Genomic DNA, 16,848 nt, shown 5'->3' with positions numbered 1-16,848 from the left:
ATAAAGTCCTATTTCAAACATACCAGGCTTTGTGGATCATCTTTAACTTAAATAACCCGCCATTTGCTGGAAGTTCGGACATTTGCTGGGAGTTGGACTCCATTTGCTAAGGCTGCCGGGGGCATGGGTTCCCCTGGCATCTGTGGTTTCACTAACGGCACACGTGCTCTTCCGAGAAGGAGGCCTGCATCCCCGCACTGTCTCCATGTGCATCAGTGCCTGGTCCAGTGCCCGGCGTCTGCCCTGCTGCAGCTGCCCCGCTCCCATCACTGCCAGCAAACGCGGCCTAATGCCCATCATTAATTGTCATTAGCAGGGACCCCCTGCCTGTCCTCATGCGCCCCCATCCCACTCCTCGGGACTTTTCTCACGCATGGTGTCTCGCTTCTCCCCTCCTGTGTTTTCTTTTTCACTTGGAGCTGCAGAAATCTCACCCCCCTGCCGGGAGGCTGTTTGCTCAACTGGGACACCCATTTTGCATCCTGGGACTGAAAACATGCCCTCCCCCTTTGGCCCTCCCGCTCTCCACAGGGGATAATTTATGGCCCTCGCTCCCAGATGGTTATAAAAGGCGTGCAAGGAGAGGCCGAGAGATTCTGAGAGAGGGCGAGAGCTGTAGCGGCACAGTATTGCACCGTCCTGGTTCCGCATCCCTGCCCACCAAACGCTTCCTACGCCAAATATGGAGCTTGTCTGCGCCAAGCCACCAGTGGCCCCCGCGCAGCGATGCCCCGTGTACAGCCGCCCAGCACAGGAGCACCGAGTAAGGTAAATATAAGCCTAGGGGAGTACTTTCTTGTTCTGGGTGTGTTGCCAATGACAACGCCTTTTCTCATCACTATCGTGTGGGAGAAGCTTGGCCTTTTTTTTCATTTCCTTTCGAGCGCTTTAATTCCTGTATGTATTATGTGAAACCTATAAGCACCAGAATGCCACGCGCCTGGTTAGCTCACTCATACCTCGCACGAGGCAGCTCGAGAGCTCCCGATGTACGATGATGTGCTGCTAAATAGTTTACATTGGTCTCCAGAGCAACGTTTTATTGGCGTTTGTGTGTGTGTGTGTGTGTGTGTTTTACATTGAAAGGCCGCACTCCAATGCTAAACTGCGTGCTCCCAAAGTGTTTTTCCGGATTAGGTGTGTCTGCATTACAGGGGTGTTTAAACTTGTGATCCAGCTGGAGAGTTCGGGGGTAGTGGGGGTGCAGTTATCTTTTAAAAGCTGCTCAGGCGGCAGAGGTAAGGCTGTAAATCTGCTTGAAATATCGGACCTACTTGCCGGCCTGGCCGACAGCTAGGACCAGGTGTGATAGCTGCACGGGCCTTCTGTGAGATGATGGCAACAATTATGAAAAGTGTAAGTGGTTTAAAAGGTGTCATTGTTTTGGGCTCGTTTTAAAATGGGGTTATCTCGTGTTCCTGCGCTCCAAGAAAGCGCCCTGAAGCCGGACCTCTCAAAGCTGAACTGTCATGGAAGGAAGTTGGCTGATTGGGGTGTTCTATACAAACCCACTACTCCGTTCATCTGTGGGGTCGTGTCTGCCAACTTCCTTTGCGACTGCCCGTCAAGCATTGTTGCATTTGTCCAAAGTAACCCTCTCCGAGGCAGCCACCAACTGCCACCACACCCCAGAAAATATTGAGGGGCTTATTTACAAGCGCCTTGCGCCACTTTTGCGTCACTTTCAACATGGGAAAAGTGACGCAAAGTGGCGCAAGGTGCTTGTAAATCTGGCCCTGAATGTTTACCTCCTGCGTGGTTGAAGTGGAAGGAAAGGAAGGGCTTTAACGGCTAGAGCTACAGACTGTAGGGCTGGGGAATCTTGGCCTCTGCTGAGGTTCCACATTCTGGGATTTCATTTTGTGAATTGAACAAATTATTTAATCTTCCTGTGATGTGAATGAATGTGACCTTGTGTAATATAACTGGTGCTAATAGAAAGCGTTCCAATACCTCTGGGTCGAGTTCGCGCTATAGAAGTCTGAAAAAAACCAGAAGTCGAGATGCTCCGTGTTAAATATGGTTCGCTAACCCCAAATTGTGCTTCTTTCCAGCTCTGCCCTCTTCTGGAGACCCTGGCTCATCACAGCCTCTGACAGCCCCAGCCAGAGGAGGAAAAAGCAATTATGCGTAAGTGTCCACAGCCCGCACGGGCCTCGTTGTTCATTCTTTGCATTCCGTGGGCTTCCTCACGCACGTTTAGTAAAATTATTATAAACACCGTCATTCCACCACAACTAGTAGTAACTGTGCACTAGCTGGGTATGTGTGAAACACAGAAAATGGAAATATCCCAGACCTCAATCTATGCTGCATGGACGCTGCACTCCACAGTTGTACCCAAAGTCTCAGGTTCTCATTTTTGAGACAGTCCCTCCCTCTCCTGCAAGTCACTATTAGGCGAGAACACAGCATGTTAGGAACGAGTAGAAAGTAATCTGATTGACAATTGTTCAGCCAGTGTTACAAGGGCAAAGGTTCACTACGATGCAACGCGAAGGGGTCTGCAGTGGTCTAGAGTCCGGCACTGGGAACAACCAGGGATGTTTGACATTTGTCTGAGGCAACAGTTTCCTCAAAGCAGATATATACATTCACATATGTGTGTGTATATATATATATGTATATCAGTGTGTGTATGGATATGTGTTTGTGTATCTATCTATCTATCTATCTATCTATCTATCTATCTATCTATCTATCTATCTATCTATCTATCTATCTATCTATCTATCTATCTATCTATCTATCTATCTATATATATATAATGCTCCTCTACTTGACCTACAGCAGAAACTGGTCCCTGTGTTCTGGGAGTGAGGGCTTGCATCCTGATGTTTGATGGTATATTCTACATGACGTACATCTTGTTCATTTTCTCATATTGGTAACTTATTTCCGTGAGTTGTCACTGCCCTTCTAGACCCCACAAACGATGGAATTGTCAATAGGGGCTTGATGTTGGGCACATCACGCCTACACGGGAAGGACGCCCGGGGATCAAGGGGCGGGAAATAAAAGTGGGGGTGGTGCATTTGTCTCAGTTGTACCGTAAATATGCAAGGAGTGGACCTTTAATTCCAAAACCCCTCTGCCACCGACAGCCCTTATATCTGACCCTGGAGCAGCCTCTTCCGTCGCTGGGATCCCCGCCAGGCGCCCGGCTGGCCACAGCTCTATTGATGCAGGCCGGAGGCCTCTGATGATAGGCTGTCTCCAGAGAAGAAGAGTCTCGACTTCCCAGGGCAACAACTCGCTGCTGTGCGGGGCAGCTCTATTAAACCAAGGCCTTTAGTTTGATGTTTTGTAGAATAGCTCCTTTCAGCGTGTTTTACTGTTGTGCCTAGACACAATCTATGTATGGGTCAGGACTGCACCATTTGTTTACAGCCATTATGCAGCAGTGAAGGATGGGCGTTATTATGAACGTTTGAGGTGCTTTCTGAAGAGTTCAATGTGTGCACTTAGCAGGTGCGTGCTTACAGTAAACACAGCCATTGTGTCGCCCCCCCCCACAGTCTCCCGGCCTCTTTTGTCCTGCAGTGTAAGGAGATCCTATTGAAATGCGGGTAATACGAGCCTGTCTCTTTTCAAATTGATATGCAATGGGGCTCTGTTTAACGTATTCAGAATGGGGAGGGGGTGGTGTGTTCATCCAGCATCCGCAAGAAAGTAGCACGGCTTACCTAAAATGAACTGGAAGATAAGGGATTAGCCCAGGATCACACCATTTGGCCATGTAGTGAAGACACGTTTAGAACTCTACTGCACGCCTGAGCAATCTAGTATCCGGGCCTGCAGCTGCACATTGACATTTATATAGCGTTTCATGTCGCATATCATGCCGTTTCTAAGCATTGTGAATAGCTAACCCGGCTTTTATCCATGACATTGACACCCACTTGGGGTTGGTACGAGCCCATCTAAGTGGGTATAGCCATAACTAGCAATAATTCTAACCGGCCTTGTTCTGGCTGTCCACGTGCATATTCAGCCTTCAACATAGTACAGTGAACTTTTTAGTCTGAACCCGTCCACTGAACGTGCATGGCCCCTTCGTTGCAAACCTGTTTTCAGTTACCTTTAAAAGACTGCCCGGTGTTTGCAGTGACTGCAATATTTTTTATAAATGTATTCATATAGCGCTTACTACCCCAGACGAGATGTCGAAAAGTGTTAGAGCGTCGACTATGTGGGATCTGCCCGCTAGCGTAGATGCATGGCATTAGGATGTTTTAAAAGGCGGTCAATTTTACGAAAAGGCTTTCTAGGGAAATTCAACGGGCTGAAACGTTCGTGTACCATATACCACACATAGGCCTCTCAGTTCTGAGATAACAGTGTGTGTAAACAGCCAAAATTCAAACTATCTCAAACAGATGGTTGAGTTCACACTTGTAGGCCCAGCAGAGGCGGCAGAAGTGACTCTCTCGTAGGTGTTCAGAGCGACACCAGCAGAGGTGACGTTGTGAAGTGACACCAGCTTATCTCCCGAACGCCGCAGCAGAGGGCGGTCGAGCTCGAGTGTGGTTCCCATCACTAGTTGAAGAGACAGAATCACACCCACCCTCCACTCCCTTGCCTGGATGGGCGCCAGGCCCAGACGGGCTCCTCCCGCTCCAGGTAGAGGGCGGGTGGGAATGTCGCCTGTGGCGAGCGGTTTCAGGCAGGGCCTGACTGGCTGAGGGCGAGTGTAATTGTCATCTGTGGCGAGTGGCGTCGGGCAGGGCCGGGCTGAGGACGAGTGTGAATGTCATCTGTGGCGAACAGCGTCAGGCAGGGCCAGGTTGAGGGCGAGTGTGAATGTCATCTGTGGCGAGTGGCGTCGGGCAGGGCCGGGCTGAAGGCGAGTGTGAATGTCATCTGTGGCGAGTGGCTTCGGGCAGGGCCGGGCTGTCTGCTCATCTCCCTGACTTTACTCCACGCACAGCACGTGGCAATGAACACGCATAATTCAAACTCTTGATGGGGAGACCGGGGCTCTCCCAGCACAACCCCCTACTGGTCTGTGGGACTCGCCACGTCATATCCTGTATGTATTCCATGCACACGCCGGTGGCAGAGTGCTAGAGTGATTCCCGCCTGTGCGCCCCAGACCTTTCTTCCTGGTTGGTGCCGGCAGGCCCGCCCAGAGAGTCTGCTCACCTCTTTCTAATTCAAGGATGACTACAGAATTGGCAGGAATAGCTCATTGTTATATTTAGCAACGCCCTTACCTGCACAGGATCATGGGGTGGCGGTGGCATGCACCAGGAATGGCAGTCTGAGGTGTATTCTCTAACAAGGCCGGTTGTGTGCTAGAATGTTTTGTCAAATAACGAACAGTGCATTTCTATCAAGGAATGGAAAGAATGGCTCCCCCTTCTCCTATAGCTAATAGGCCGCTTCTCTTTGTCTTGCAGCCCTACAGCAGACCCTCAGACAGCGGCTGTGCACAAGAAAACAAGGCGCTGCCGCTCTTTAACCACCCTGTCAGGTATGTATCCAGTGTCCGTGCGCCAATATCCCGTGAGATGTATGGGCTCCGCTCTGCTTTCATCAATAGGCATGCCACATTGTTGCACGTCAGACATGTACAGGTGCACCCATGAAAAGTACACACACTTGAATGCTTATGCAGCTGAATAGGCGGATATTTTGAGCACAGGCCCCTTTCATGTGTAATGGGCTACTGCCATATCACCCCACCCATAATCCATTGCAAAGTGCTCTGTGGAAACGTACATGTGCCCCTAAATCAGCTGCTTTATAGTGTTAGCCTGCCCGGGAGCAGAGATGCAACTGGTATTATGAGACCAGTACACCATTGTCCATAAGGACTATGTCAGCTAACCAGCAAAACGGAATTGTCTCACGCTGCTCGGAAAAAACATCTTAATGACACTGGTTTTTTTGACCCTGGAAGACCGAAGTGATGAGTAGTCTAGTCTCTCCCAAGAGTTCGCCCTGTCACCTGGTGGTTTTCTGAAGGGGGCATTGCTGCAAAGCCTTTTTTATCTGCATGCTTCCATGATGATTTATATTTCCTCAGCCATGATGTGCGCACTAACATTGCATTTTATTCTAAAAGTGGCATGTCCATAACGATCCTTTCTTTATTTTACAGACTTTTCTGGCCCAAATCCAAGACATTTGATTATTTATACCATAATGGGGAGATGATGTTGAAGAATTTTCCCGTGCAAGCCACCATCAACTTTTATGAAGAGTCTGACTCCGAGGATGAAGACTGGGATGAGGAGGAAGCAGAGGAGGACGAGGCAGAGGAGTTGGCCAGCGAATCAAAGCTCTCTACTCTGACAGGAGTTGGTCAACAAACATCTTTTGCTTGCCACTCGTCTACAACATACAGATGCCTGAACTGAACGCAGCGGTGCCATAACTCTAAAAACTGGACAAATGTGATGGTTAAAAAAAAAGGGCAGTAAAGACCACTTATAACCCCACGTGTGGGTGCCTGACATTTGTGATGTGTTTTCTGCCCGACATGTAAGTGAGGGCAGGAGTGTCTAGTTTGCTAGCAACCTGAAAACATCCAGCTCAGAACAGGCTGTAAAGGAGAGCTATCCCTGCATTGGCAGCCATGTTTAATCCCAGGCTTCAATTCATGGGCCAGTAGAGCCAAAGGGTCTTCTGTTGTCATAGCACCCAAAGGCTCTTGTGGCAGAGGGTGCATGGATGTAGAATTGTAAATGAACACAGTGTGACAAATATAGGTCTTGTTTCCATCTTCATAATATTTGATTCATTTAGGTGCACGAGTTTGAGGGTCGATAGTGACAGCGAATAAAGCATATGCTCATGTGCTGCAGGTAAAAACTTCCAATGGGAAACAGTGTTATTTAATTCCTAAAGTGAGTTGAAATTGCAGCTAAAGACCAGGAAGACCGCAATCTAGGATATAAAAGTCTTCCTTTAGAGCAGGCAAAACACTCCAAATGTAACATTGCTTGGAGGGAGGTGGCGTTCAAGTGAGGAAGCCAGTTCTTTCTCATTTCATCCCTTGGCAAGTGTTCTCCCATACCCTGAGTGCGCGCATGTCAGCCGGATGGCACATACAACAAATGCCCCCTTGTAAATTTGTCATGTATACATTCTGATGTTACCAGCAAGGCATGCACACGTGTGTCTGGGAAGCAGTCAAAGATGTGGAGTCCTGCATTTGATCTTTATCTGTGTAGTGCCACTGATTGTACATACTGTATATAGCAATCCTAATTTATATTTTAGAATTTATGGAGACTTATGTATATACGTCTGTACATACAAAATATAATTTTAATATAATAAAAGACGTTGTTGTGTCAATACATTTCTGATTGCATGTTTTACATTGAAACGATCAGATCTGCTCTAACTGGTGATGGCATGTTATTTCCAACGTGACAACTATTGGCTGTGTTCAGGGAAACTGATTAAAAAGCTGATCCGAAGACCCCTCCCACCCTCCTCCCCTCTCAAACCAAACCACAGCCCTCCAGCTACCTATGCTGCCCCCATTGACTCTAGGATTGTTTTCTCAGACCTCTAGGCTCTGTTCTGACCGCTCTCGCCCCTTTGCAGAAACCCAGCACTATCCCATTTTTCAGGAACTATTTGCAGCTTTTTTTATTTCTTATTATTTTTTTATTAGGTGTCTATTGTATTTATGGTAGACAAACCTGAGGTACTTAATATTCTTTCCTATTTACTTTGTACACTGTGTGTGTTTTTGCACATAGCAAGTCAACAGATCAAGAGGACCTGGGGCAGTAGCTTCACAGATGGACCCTGAGCTAATGGCTAGGGAAAGGTGAAATGGGGTCTGAACTGTGTTAAGGGATGTGTGGAAGTGTACCGAAGATGAAATATCCATTTTGGTTCTTACAGTAACTGATTTCAGTCACTGCTGATCCTAAAAAAAAATATAAAATAAAGACTTTGCAACCAACATTACTGGATGCATTCTAGGCTGGAACAGGGAGAAGTGGTATAGTGTTTAACTTGCCCACTTGGGCCCTATTCATAAAGCTAGTGGCATGATACCTAGTTTAAATGTAGGTGTGCAAATCAATGCATTTGCGAGGGCTAACCTTCAATCCTGATAAACAGCTTTTTACCTTCACAAATGGGATTAATGGATAGAAAAGTTCTACCAGTATGGTAGAATTCATACATTTGTGAATTTAGTGTTTGGGTAGGGCTTGTGGCATAAAAGTGAGATACTGCCTGAAAAAGTATTAACTAAACACAAATGGGTGACAGTGGTTTATATTGTCGCACTTATGGAGGAACACTTCCGTTATGGAAAACAGTATCACTATTTAAAAAAGTGTAAGGGAAGCTAGACCTTCCATGTTTACGTGTCAACCAAATCTGAAAAGATTTGCGAAGGTGAGGTACCAGACACAGAGGTGCATCATTCAACACGCAGGAGTTTGTATTCAATTTGCAACAAGGTAGCACACCATGGTTTGAAAATGCAAATAAGTCATTAGAGTACCAAAATATACAAAACTAACATTATGATTAGGTTTATATAAATCTTTTTATCATAACTATTTTTCTACAATTGCTTCACTATTGATCTACAAAAATATATATGTATAAAAATAAATAAAATTAATTAAAAGTACAACAACACTTGAAAGACAGAGTTTATTTAATGTATCTTTAATCTACATATACTACCTTCCTTCATGCATCTGTATACTTTCATGTACTTCTGGATCTATATCTTTTTTACTTTTGGATCCATATATTTATTACTTTTACTTATTTATTACTTTTCTAATTCAGCATATCCAATGCACTAACCTATTTTTCACCCTATACCGCTCTCAATGTATTCTCTACCTCAACTCTCTGACTTATCTCAAACCTTTCTAGTACTCTTTTCAATGCACTAGCTCATTCTCACCCTATACCTCTATCAATATATCCATTACCTCCACTCTCTTATTCATCCCAAACCCCCTACCACTACCATGATCCCTGCAGTAACCCTTTCGAGACACTTCCCTACTGTACCCCTCCTTGCATCATCTCATACCTCTTTTTACTATTCCGATCCCCCAAAACAAGCCTTTCTAAACCCTCCCTCTGACTCCTAACTCTCCCTTTTACTCATCCCAAGCCTCCTCCTACAGCTATGAGCTCCAAAACGAACAAATAAACAAACAAAAAAAATCTAAATCCTTCCCTTCTATCCCTCTACTATCTTTTTCAATCCAATTAACAGACCACCATGTCTTGCACTCAAATTAATTTAATATTTCACTACACTAATTCACCGCTAATCCTTTATAGGTTCTGGAGTAGCGTGCTACTCACCGAAAAAGCACTTCAACACCACATCAGGGGTAGCAAGCGCTATATAAATGCAAACCTTTTTACCTCTTCTATCCCTTCACTATCCTTCTCAATCCAAATAACTGACTAACATATCCACCACTCAAATTACTTTCATATTTCAATATACTAATTCACCACTAACACTATATGGGTTCCAGAGTAGGGTGCTACTCGCCAAAAAAAACACTTCAACCCCCCCATCAGAGGTAGCGAGCGCTATATAAATGCAAACCTTTTTCCCTTCTCTATACCTCCAATATCCTTCTCAATTTAAATAATCTGACTAACCTATCCACCACTCAAATTACTTCCATATTTTAACTATACTAATTCACCACTAATCCTTTATGGGTTCCGAAGTAGCATGCTACTCACCGAAAAAGAGCTTCAACACCCCATCAGGGGTAGCTAGCTCTAAATTAAATGCAAACCCATTTCCATTCTCTACCCTTCCACTATCCTTTTCAATCCAAATAAGTGACTAACACATCCACCACTCTAATTACTTTCATATTTTCACTGTACTAATTCCCCTCTAATCCTTTCTGGGTTCCAAAGTAGCATGTTACTCGCTGAAAAAGCACTTCAACACCCCATCAAAGGTAGCAGACGCTATATAAATGCAAACCTTTTTCCTTCTATCCCTCCACTATCCTTCTCAATCCAAATAACTGAGTAACATATCTACCACTCAAATTACTTTCATATTTTCACTATACTAATTCACCACTAATCATTTAAGGGTTCCGGAGTAGCGTGCTACTCACTAAAAAAGTGCTTCAACGCCTCGTCAGGGGTAGTAAGCACTAGATAAATGCAACTACAATACAAACATACATAAGATTTACTGGATACAAAGAGTCTTTTTTTATTTTAATGTTACATCGAAACACCAGGGAGACAAATATAGCAAAATGTAGCAGCTGCAGCAAGAATTGGCCATGATAATAAGTATGGATTTATTATGGTGCACTCTGCACAAAAAAGGCTCATCACTCACATGGGCAGTCTTTTTCTTTTATCTTTAGTGTATTACAATTAGGAGTGAGAAGCAAGAGTCTGCTAGCTCTGGTATTTAAAGGGGTATATAGGGTTGAAGATAGGATATTCAACAAAATTGCCTTATGCACCATAAAAAATGTCTCAAAACAAGATCAGTTTATCCACTGGTAACCTGTGGAGGAAGTCTAACTGGGATTTGGCAGAATCGTACGGAAGCATATTAACTGGCAGATGCATTTTGCACAATCTGAAGGCAATATATATGACATTAAGGTAAGTTAAGAAATACTCTATTCCTGTCATCCAAACAGGATGAAACAGCAGCCTGGATCGCCAACCTCTTCTTTCAACTCAGAGGTGGGAAAAATGTTTTCTACGGCTATTCAAAAGGGAAAAAGATGTACCAGCAAGCTTGTTGACCTGTGGGTAGAAAAAGAGAGCTGTTTTGAGAGTAGCACCAACATTTTTGGTCATAGTAGCCAGGACTGGGAGAGGGTCAAGAACCAGTGACTATCAAACAGAGGTTCAGGTCTAAGAAGGAATCCTTAGAACCAACACTACCGTTTAATCCACATTCAAAATTAAAAGGTTATTTGTTAGTTATTCACTATCCAGAGTTTTTACATTTTAAAGAAAAAGTAGATGAATTCATACATAAGTAAGCAAAATTACAAATGTGCACAATGAAATCGAAAACTTTGTAGAGCCACCTGAACTAGAGGCCTGTGTCAGAAGGTTTCTTAACCCCTTGCGCGCTTGTTTCAGCCAATGGCCAACACATGCACACCCTCTCCAGTGAGTCTGTCGGACATTGGCGGACTGCGGGGAGGGCTGAAAAGGATTCTCTAGTGCTTTGCACTGGAGGAATCCTTTTTTTTTTGATGGGGGGACGCAGAATCTACTTTCTCATCCCTCCCCACCCATTTGCGACATCAGTGCACCACGAGTAGCACTGAAGTCACAGTTTTGCCACAGGCAAAGACTCCAAGTAAGCTTTCTCAGTCAACGGTAGGGTTTGGGGGGCCACAATTCATCCCCAGATGTCATCGAGGCATTTCTGGAAAGGGGAGAATCTCCTCTTCCCAACAATGCATTCCTGGCTGTGGGGTGTAGCTGCGATCCACAGCCAAGAAGTACCACTAAGCAGCAGGGAGTTTATTTGGTGGAGGAACGGCTCTCGTGGTGATGGGCTGCCCCCCCCCCCTTCTGGGGTAATTATATATTTATTTTTAAAAAGTGTTTTTCCCCTGGGAGAGTGATCCTGCCCCTTTCTTTTTAATATTGTAAATATGTGGTTCCATTGAGGGCTGTAATCGCCCCCCCCCCCCAGGAAAACCACATATATATTTTGAAAGATGTAAATGTTGGGTGATATATATGGAGAGAGATAGAGCTAATCTGTCTGTGTGTGTGTGTATATATATATATTCACTGAAAAAAACAAAGGTTTCAGGGGCGTTATAGTTAGGAATTGGCATTTAAGAAACCTTAGAAATTCACTGAAAAAACCATAGGTTTCAGGGGTGTTATAGTTAGCTGGACATTTCCCTTGTACAAAACCCTAGAAATTCCCCTGTTATAGTTAGTTCAGCTAGCTATAACTCGCGCCCCTGCAATGCACTGCTGATGACGTCACATATTACATCACTCATGACATGGTCAGTGACATCACTGATGACATCACTGATGACATCTCAAATGACATCACCGATGACATCACCGATGACATCATCCATTGAGTATGTGTTTCTGAACAGTTTTAATATGTTTAATATATAAAGGGAAAGGCCTGTTGAAAAATAAGTGGGTGTACAAGTGTGTGAATAGATGATTTTCTAGGTGCCTAACTGACTCTATAAGTGAGTCATTAAATGTATCTTACTGCAGACTAGTGACTAAACTGTGTGAATGTCTGTATGTGTCTGTGTGTTGGTGTATAAGTGGCTGCATGGTTTTGTGAATAGCTATATGAGTGTCTATATGGGTTATTGATTGGTTGTCTGAGTATCTGTATGGGTGCCTGAGTGTTTGTGTGGGTAGGGTGTGTGTGACTCTGTGACTAGATGTGTGAGTGGGTGATTCAGTGGGTGCATGGTTTTAAAAGTGCATCTGTGATGGACTGTATGGTTGGGTGAGTGTATGTATGGGTGTGTTAGTGATTGAATGTATATCTCAGTTATACATGTGTCACTAACTACATATGTGAAACACAGTGCATATGTGTGTAAGAGTATATAACTATCTATATGTGAGAGTGTGTGATTTTGGGAGTGGCTGTATGCGCCATAGTGCAAGGATATCTGTGTCATGTGCTGTTTGTTTTTCTGCAGGAAGACACAGAATTTTTTAGTATTTTTATGAGTAAGTGAACTTGAGTGTTTTTAACTGTATAGGTGAGTAAATTTTACTGTGATTAATTATTTGCATGACTGACTAGATGTGTCAGTACCTCAATGGATGATTGGCGGAGTGTGAGTGTCTATATAGGTGTATAAATGCACAGTGTGACTGTAAGTATGAGTGACTGTACAGGTGAGTGAGTGGAGATGTATGTAGACCTAAGAGTCAATGAATGGGTGAGTAGTTATTGGTATTGGAGTATCTATGGTTGACAAAATGGCCGTCTGAAATTTTTAGTCGGTGTATCAAAGGTTATATTAGGGTGTGAGAAGATGCACTAATTTATCACATGGATGATGTCATCAGTGATGTCATCAGTGATGTCATTTGAGATGTCATCAGTGATATCATCAGTGATGTCACTGACCATGTCATGAGTGATGTAATATGTGACGTCATCAGCAGTGCATTGCGGGGGCGCGAGTTATAGTTAGCTGAACTAACTATACCAGGGGAATTTCTAGGGTTTTGTATGAGGGAAATGTCCAGCTAACTATAACACCCCTGAAACCTATGTTTTTTTCAGTGAATTTCTAAGGTTTTTTAAATGCCAATTCCTAACTATAACGCCCCTGAAACCTTTGGTTTTTTTCAGTGAATTTGAAAGGTTTTTTAAATGCCAATTCCTAACTATAACGTGCATGAAACCTATGGTTTTTTCAGTGAATTTCAAAGGTTTTTTAAATGCTAATTCCTATCTATAACTTATTTCTGAAGATATCATGAAAAGCATTCTTTTTTAAATGTAGGGTGCGCATTAGTTTTGTGGAAAAGCATCTTTGTGATTGGGTAAGAAAAAGCAGTTTCAACGTCGAGTACGTATCATAGGATAAAATTTGCTCAGCTCAACCACACCTGCTACTTGCATTTGGAAGGCACTGTTCGAACTTAAAACAATCGTCAACTTTTAACCTGCACGTGTCGTTAAATGTTCAAGAAAATGTTACAAAAAAAATCGTAAAGTTTAAAAAAATGTATGAACTTTTAACCTGCACGTATTGTAGAATGTTCTAGAAAGTGTGTTGATAGAATACGTTGCACTTCTGACTTCTATGTGTTGTTGAATATTTAAAAAAACGGTTCATATGGAAAATTAAAAAGAAACCAATAGAGAAGTTTTGAAACCTAAAAGAATCAAGGAACTATTCTAATTTATTCTTTACATGTATTTATGTGTGCAGCAACACAATTACAGACACAGCAGCACTAGGAAGAGGAAGAAGCAGGAAGTGGGGGGAGGTGGGGAGATAGGCAGAATGGCACACATGCACAATTAAGTACAACACACATATAGACTAACAATGGCCAAAATGAAACACACCAACAAGGAGCACAAGTCACACAACCTGCCAACATCACACCACTGAACGAGCATAGAAGTGAAAACCACGCTGCATTCATACAGGATGTGTACAAAGTCCAGTCGTTGGTGTTGTGGGATGTCTGCGACCGTGGTCATCATGGATGAGATGCCCAGCATGTGGCACAAGGTCGAGTTCACTGTGTGTTATGTTGCCAAACGGCTGCACCTCCCTCCCACGAGCCCCCACACTTTTGTACGGTGAGCTGTTGTATCTCGTGCACTCGTACGGCACGCCATTGTAATGCCTATTTGCGCATGTCCTGCTACATTCCAACTACAACATCACAGTGCCGTTTGGAGGTGGTGCATGCCACTTTACAACATCGACTGCTGCGGCTCTTGTAACAGGCCACACCAGAACACAGAGACACACTTACCGCACTTCCTGTACACGGACATGTCCGAGACACCCCGTTCCCCTTGCCGGATAGGCACACCCCTGCACTGACCTGTGAACGACAGACCAGCACACGCCAGTTGTGCATGCAGGAGGATGCGTACATAGCTACACATCCAGGCTCACTGCCAACGCTGAGGTGACAGCACACTGTGATGTTGCAGGGCTCGTGCCTATCATGCTAAGACAATGACCACAGGGACACACTTACTAAGATGTGGGTTTTGGGGGGCATTGGCGGTCCTGGAGTTGTTGAGATGAGTCTTCTGGCCCTCATGGGTATCCCTGTATCATGCTCATTGACTCTATGGCCCCTGTGGGTGTTCTGGTGTGGCTCTTGGCTGTGTTCCCTTTCATGGTGCAGGTAGTTGTCCTGCTTAACACCAGCAGAAAGCAGGTGTAAAATCCCTGGTGCTAATGTGTCTTATCGCCGAAATTTGTTTTGCATTGCAATTGGTGTGAAAGTTGTGATGTGATTTTTTTCGTGTGCACAACAATATACGAACTGAGCAGTGTATCTCGTCAAGATCCAGCACCTGACGCACTATTCCCAATCAATATAAATACAATGAGATTTCTTAATAGATTTTGTGTGTACACTGTAAGTGCAGCCAATACCTCAGTGCAATACAATACAGGATTTTACTATTTAGAATAAATCGCAAAGGTGCACCTCGTGTCTTTTTGCACTGGAACGGCTACTCTCCATTTCATTATCAGCACTTTAACGGAAGTAAAGTTGAGATAAATCTAACACACTATTCAGAAGTTGGTGCAAACTGCAGATATAACCAGTATTCCAGTGATAAATGCCCCGAAATTTAACACCATGGTGGACTCCTTCAAATAACAGTAATAAGAACAAGAATGAGTCACACAGCAGTTAAGAGAACAACCAAAAACATTATTATTTTTTTTTTCAAACTTTATTTTTTATAATAATAAATATGTAAACGATAAACTGTTTTCAAACTTTATTTTTTATTAACATAAATATAAACAATAAACTAATAAACAAAATGTAACAACAATAATACAAAACAACAAGGCGGAACACTCCTGTGGGAACCACGGATGTCGACAACAGACCTGGAAAATCAGAAAGATGGTTAAAAAAACCAACATGGTATTCTCACCAAAATACCACAAGAAACAAATCACAGATATATAAAATGTATACAGCTAACAAAATTTTATAAGTTTAACTTACAAAAACTGTAAATGTTGCCGCTTTAAAATATTTACCGACTCTGAGGAATTTTTTTTGCAGAAGGCACCACGCCCACAACGTTTTTCTTCAGTGGTGAAGAAATTTTTAACTTTTTCCAAGGGGCAAACAAAGACCAATGCCACCTTCTTCATTTGCAAGATTTGCCAAAGAGTTCTGTTACGAGGGGATCCTAACAAAAAATACTCGTGCGGTACAGCAAGTATGATGAAACACCCAAGGACCCTTCATCCAAACAATCTTGCACGAGAAGAGTGCAAACAGATGAGAAACACTCCTGTTCTGTATCTGTGAAAAAGAATCACAAATAAATGTATATTAATAACTTTCAAATTTATACTATTCCATTACTGTACAAACACATTTTATATAAAAACTGACTAAGAAACTAGCCCTGAACCACAAGTGTGACGATCATTAAAACACTACATGCATAGTGCATACTACTTTGAAGCAGTTCATGCCCTAAAGCCTTCCTCACTAAAAGACTACATGCTAACTGAATAAATGATTACAGTACTATAAGGAGACACACTGCGTGAGGGACAGGGTGTTTGCTAGAAGAGTATGAATACTAACTAGGAAATTGAAGGTGTGAAACACAACTGTGTAGGTGATTATAGGACTGCATCCATACTGCATAGGCATTTAAAGCAGTCCATGTGCTCAGGCCTGGCTCACTGCATGACTACTTGGGTACTGACTGAATGATTAGAGTACAGCAAGGAGAGTGCCTAGGTGAATTTATAAGTTCTAGGCTTTTCGCACAGGGAATGGATTAGTACTTGGTACTGAATGGGTCAATAGAGGAGTGCAAAGGCAGTCACAAGTGCTGGACTGTATGGATACTGACTAGGAAATTGAAAGTGTGAAAGACAAGTGTCTAGGTGGTTAGAAGACTGCATGCATAGTGCATAGGGGTTTGAAGCAGTCCATGTGCTAAGGCCTGGCTCAGTGTATGAATAATTAGGCACTGACTGAATGATTAGAGTACTGCAAAGATAGTATCTTGGTGAATTTATAAGTGTTTGGGTTTTAGCACAGTGAATGGATTAGTACATGGTGCTGAATGGGTCACTAGAGGACTGCAAAGGGAGTGACAGGGTATTTCCTGGAAGTGTATGG

The 16,848-nt window shown here is 43.5% G+C and overlaps 1 protein-coding gene across 1 annotated transcript; it reads left to right on the top strand.

The window, feature by feature from the left end:
* The first annotated feature begins 584 nt into the window (after window positions 1–584).
* On the top strand, window positions 585–7,330 carry RIPPLY1 (ripply transcriptional repressor 1). Its single transcript, XM_085607687.1, has 4 exons — window positions 585–768; window positions 2,055–2,130; window positions 5,403–5,476; window positions 6,107–7,330. The coding sequence occupies exons 1-4, from the start codon at window positions 683–685 to the stop codon at window positions 6,363–6,365; spliced, it is 495 nt and encodes a 164-aa protein (XP_085463813.1). The 5' UTR covers window positions 585–682; the 3' UTR covers window positions 6,366–7,330.
* Window positions 7,331–16,848: the final 9,518 nt, after the last annotated feature.

Source organism: Triturus cristatus, chromosome 5_2 (assembly GCF_964204655.1).
Source record: "Triturus cristatus chromosome 5_2, aTriCri1.1, whole genome shotgun sequence".
NCBI lineage: Eukaryota > Metazoa > Chordata > Amphibia > Caudata > Salamandridae > Triturus > Triturus cristatus.
Note: the sequence above shows the minus strand (reverse complement) of the source record. Positions and strands in the feature narration are given on the sequence as shown.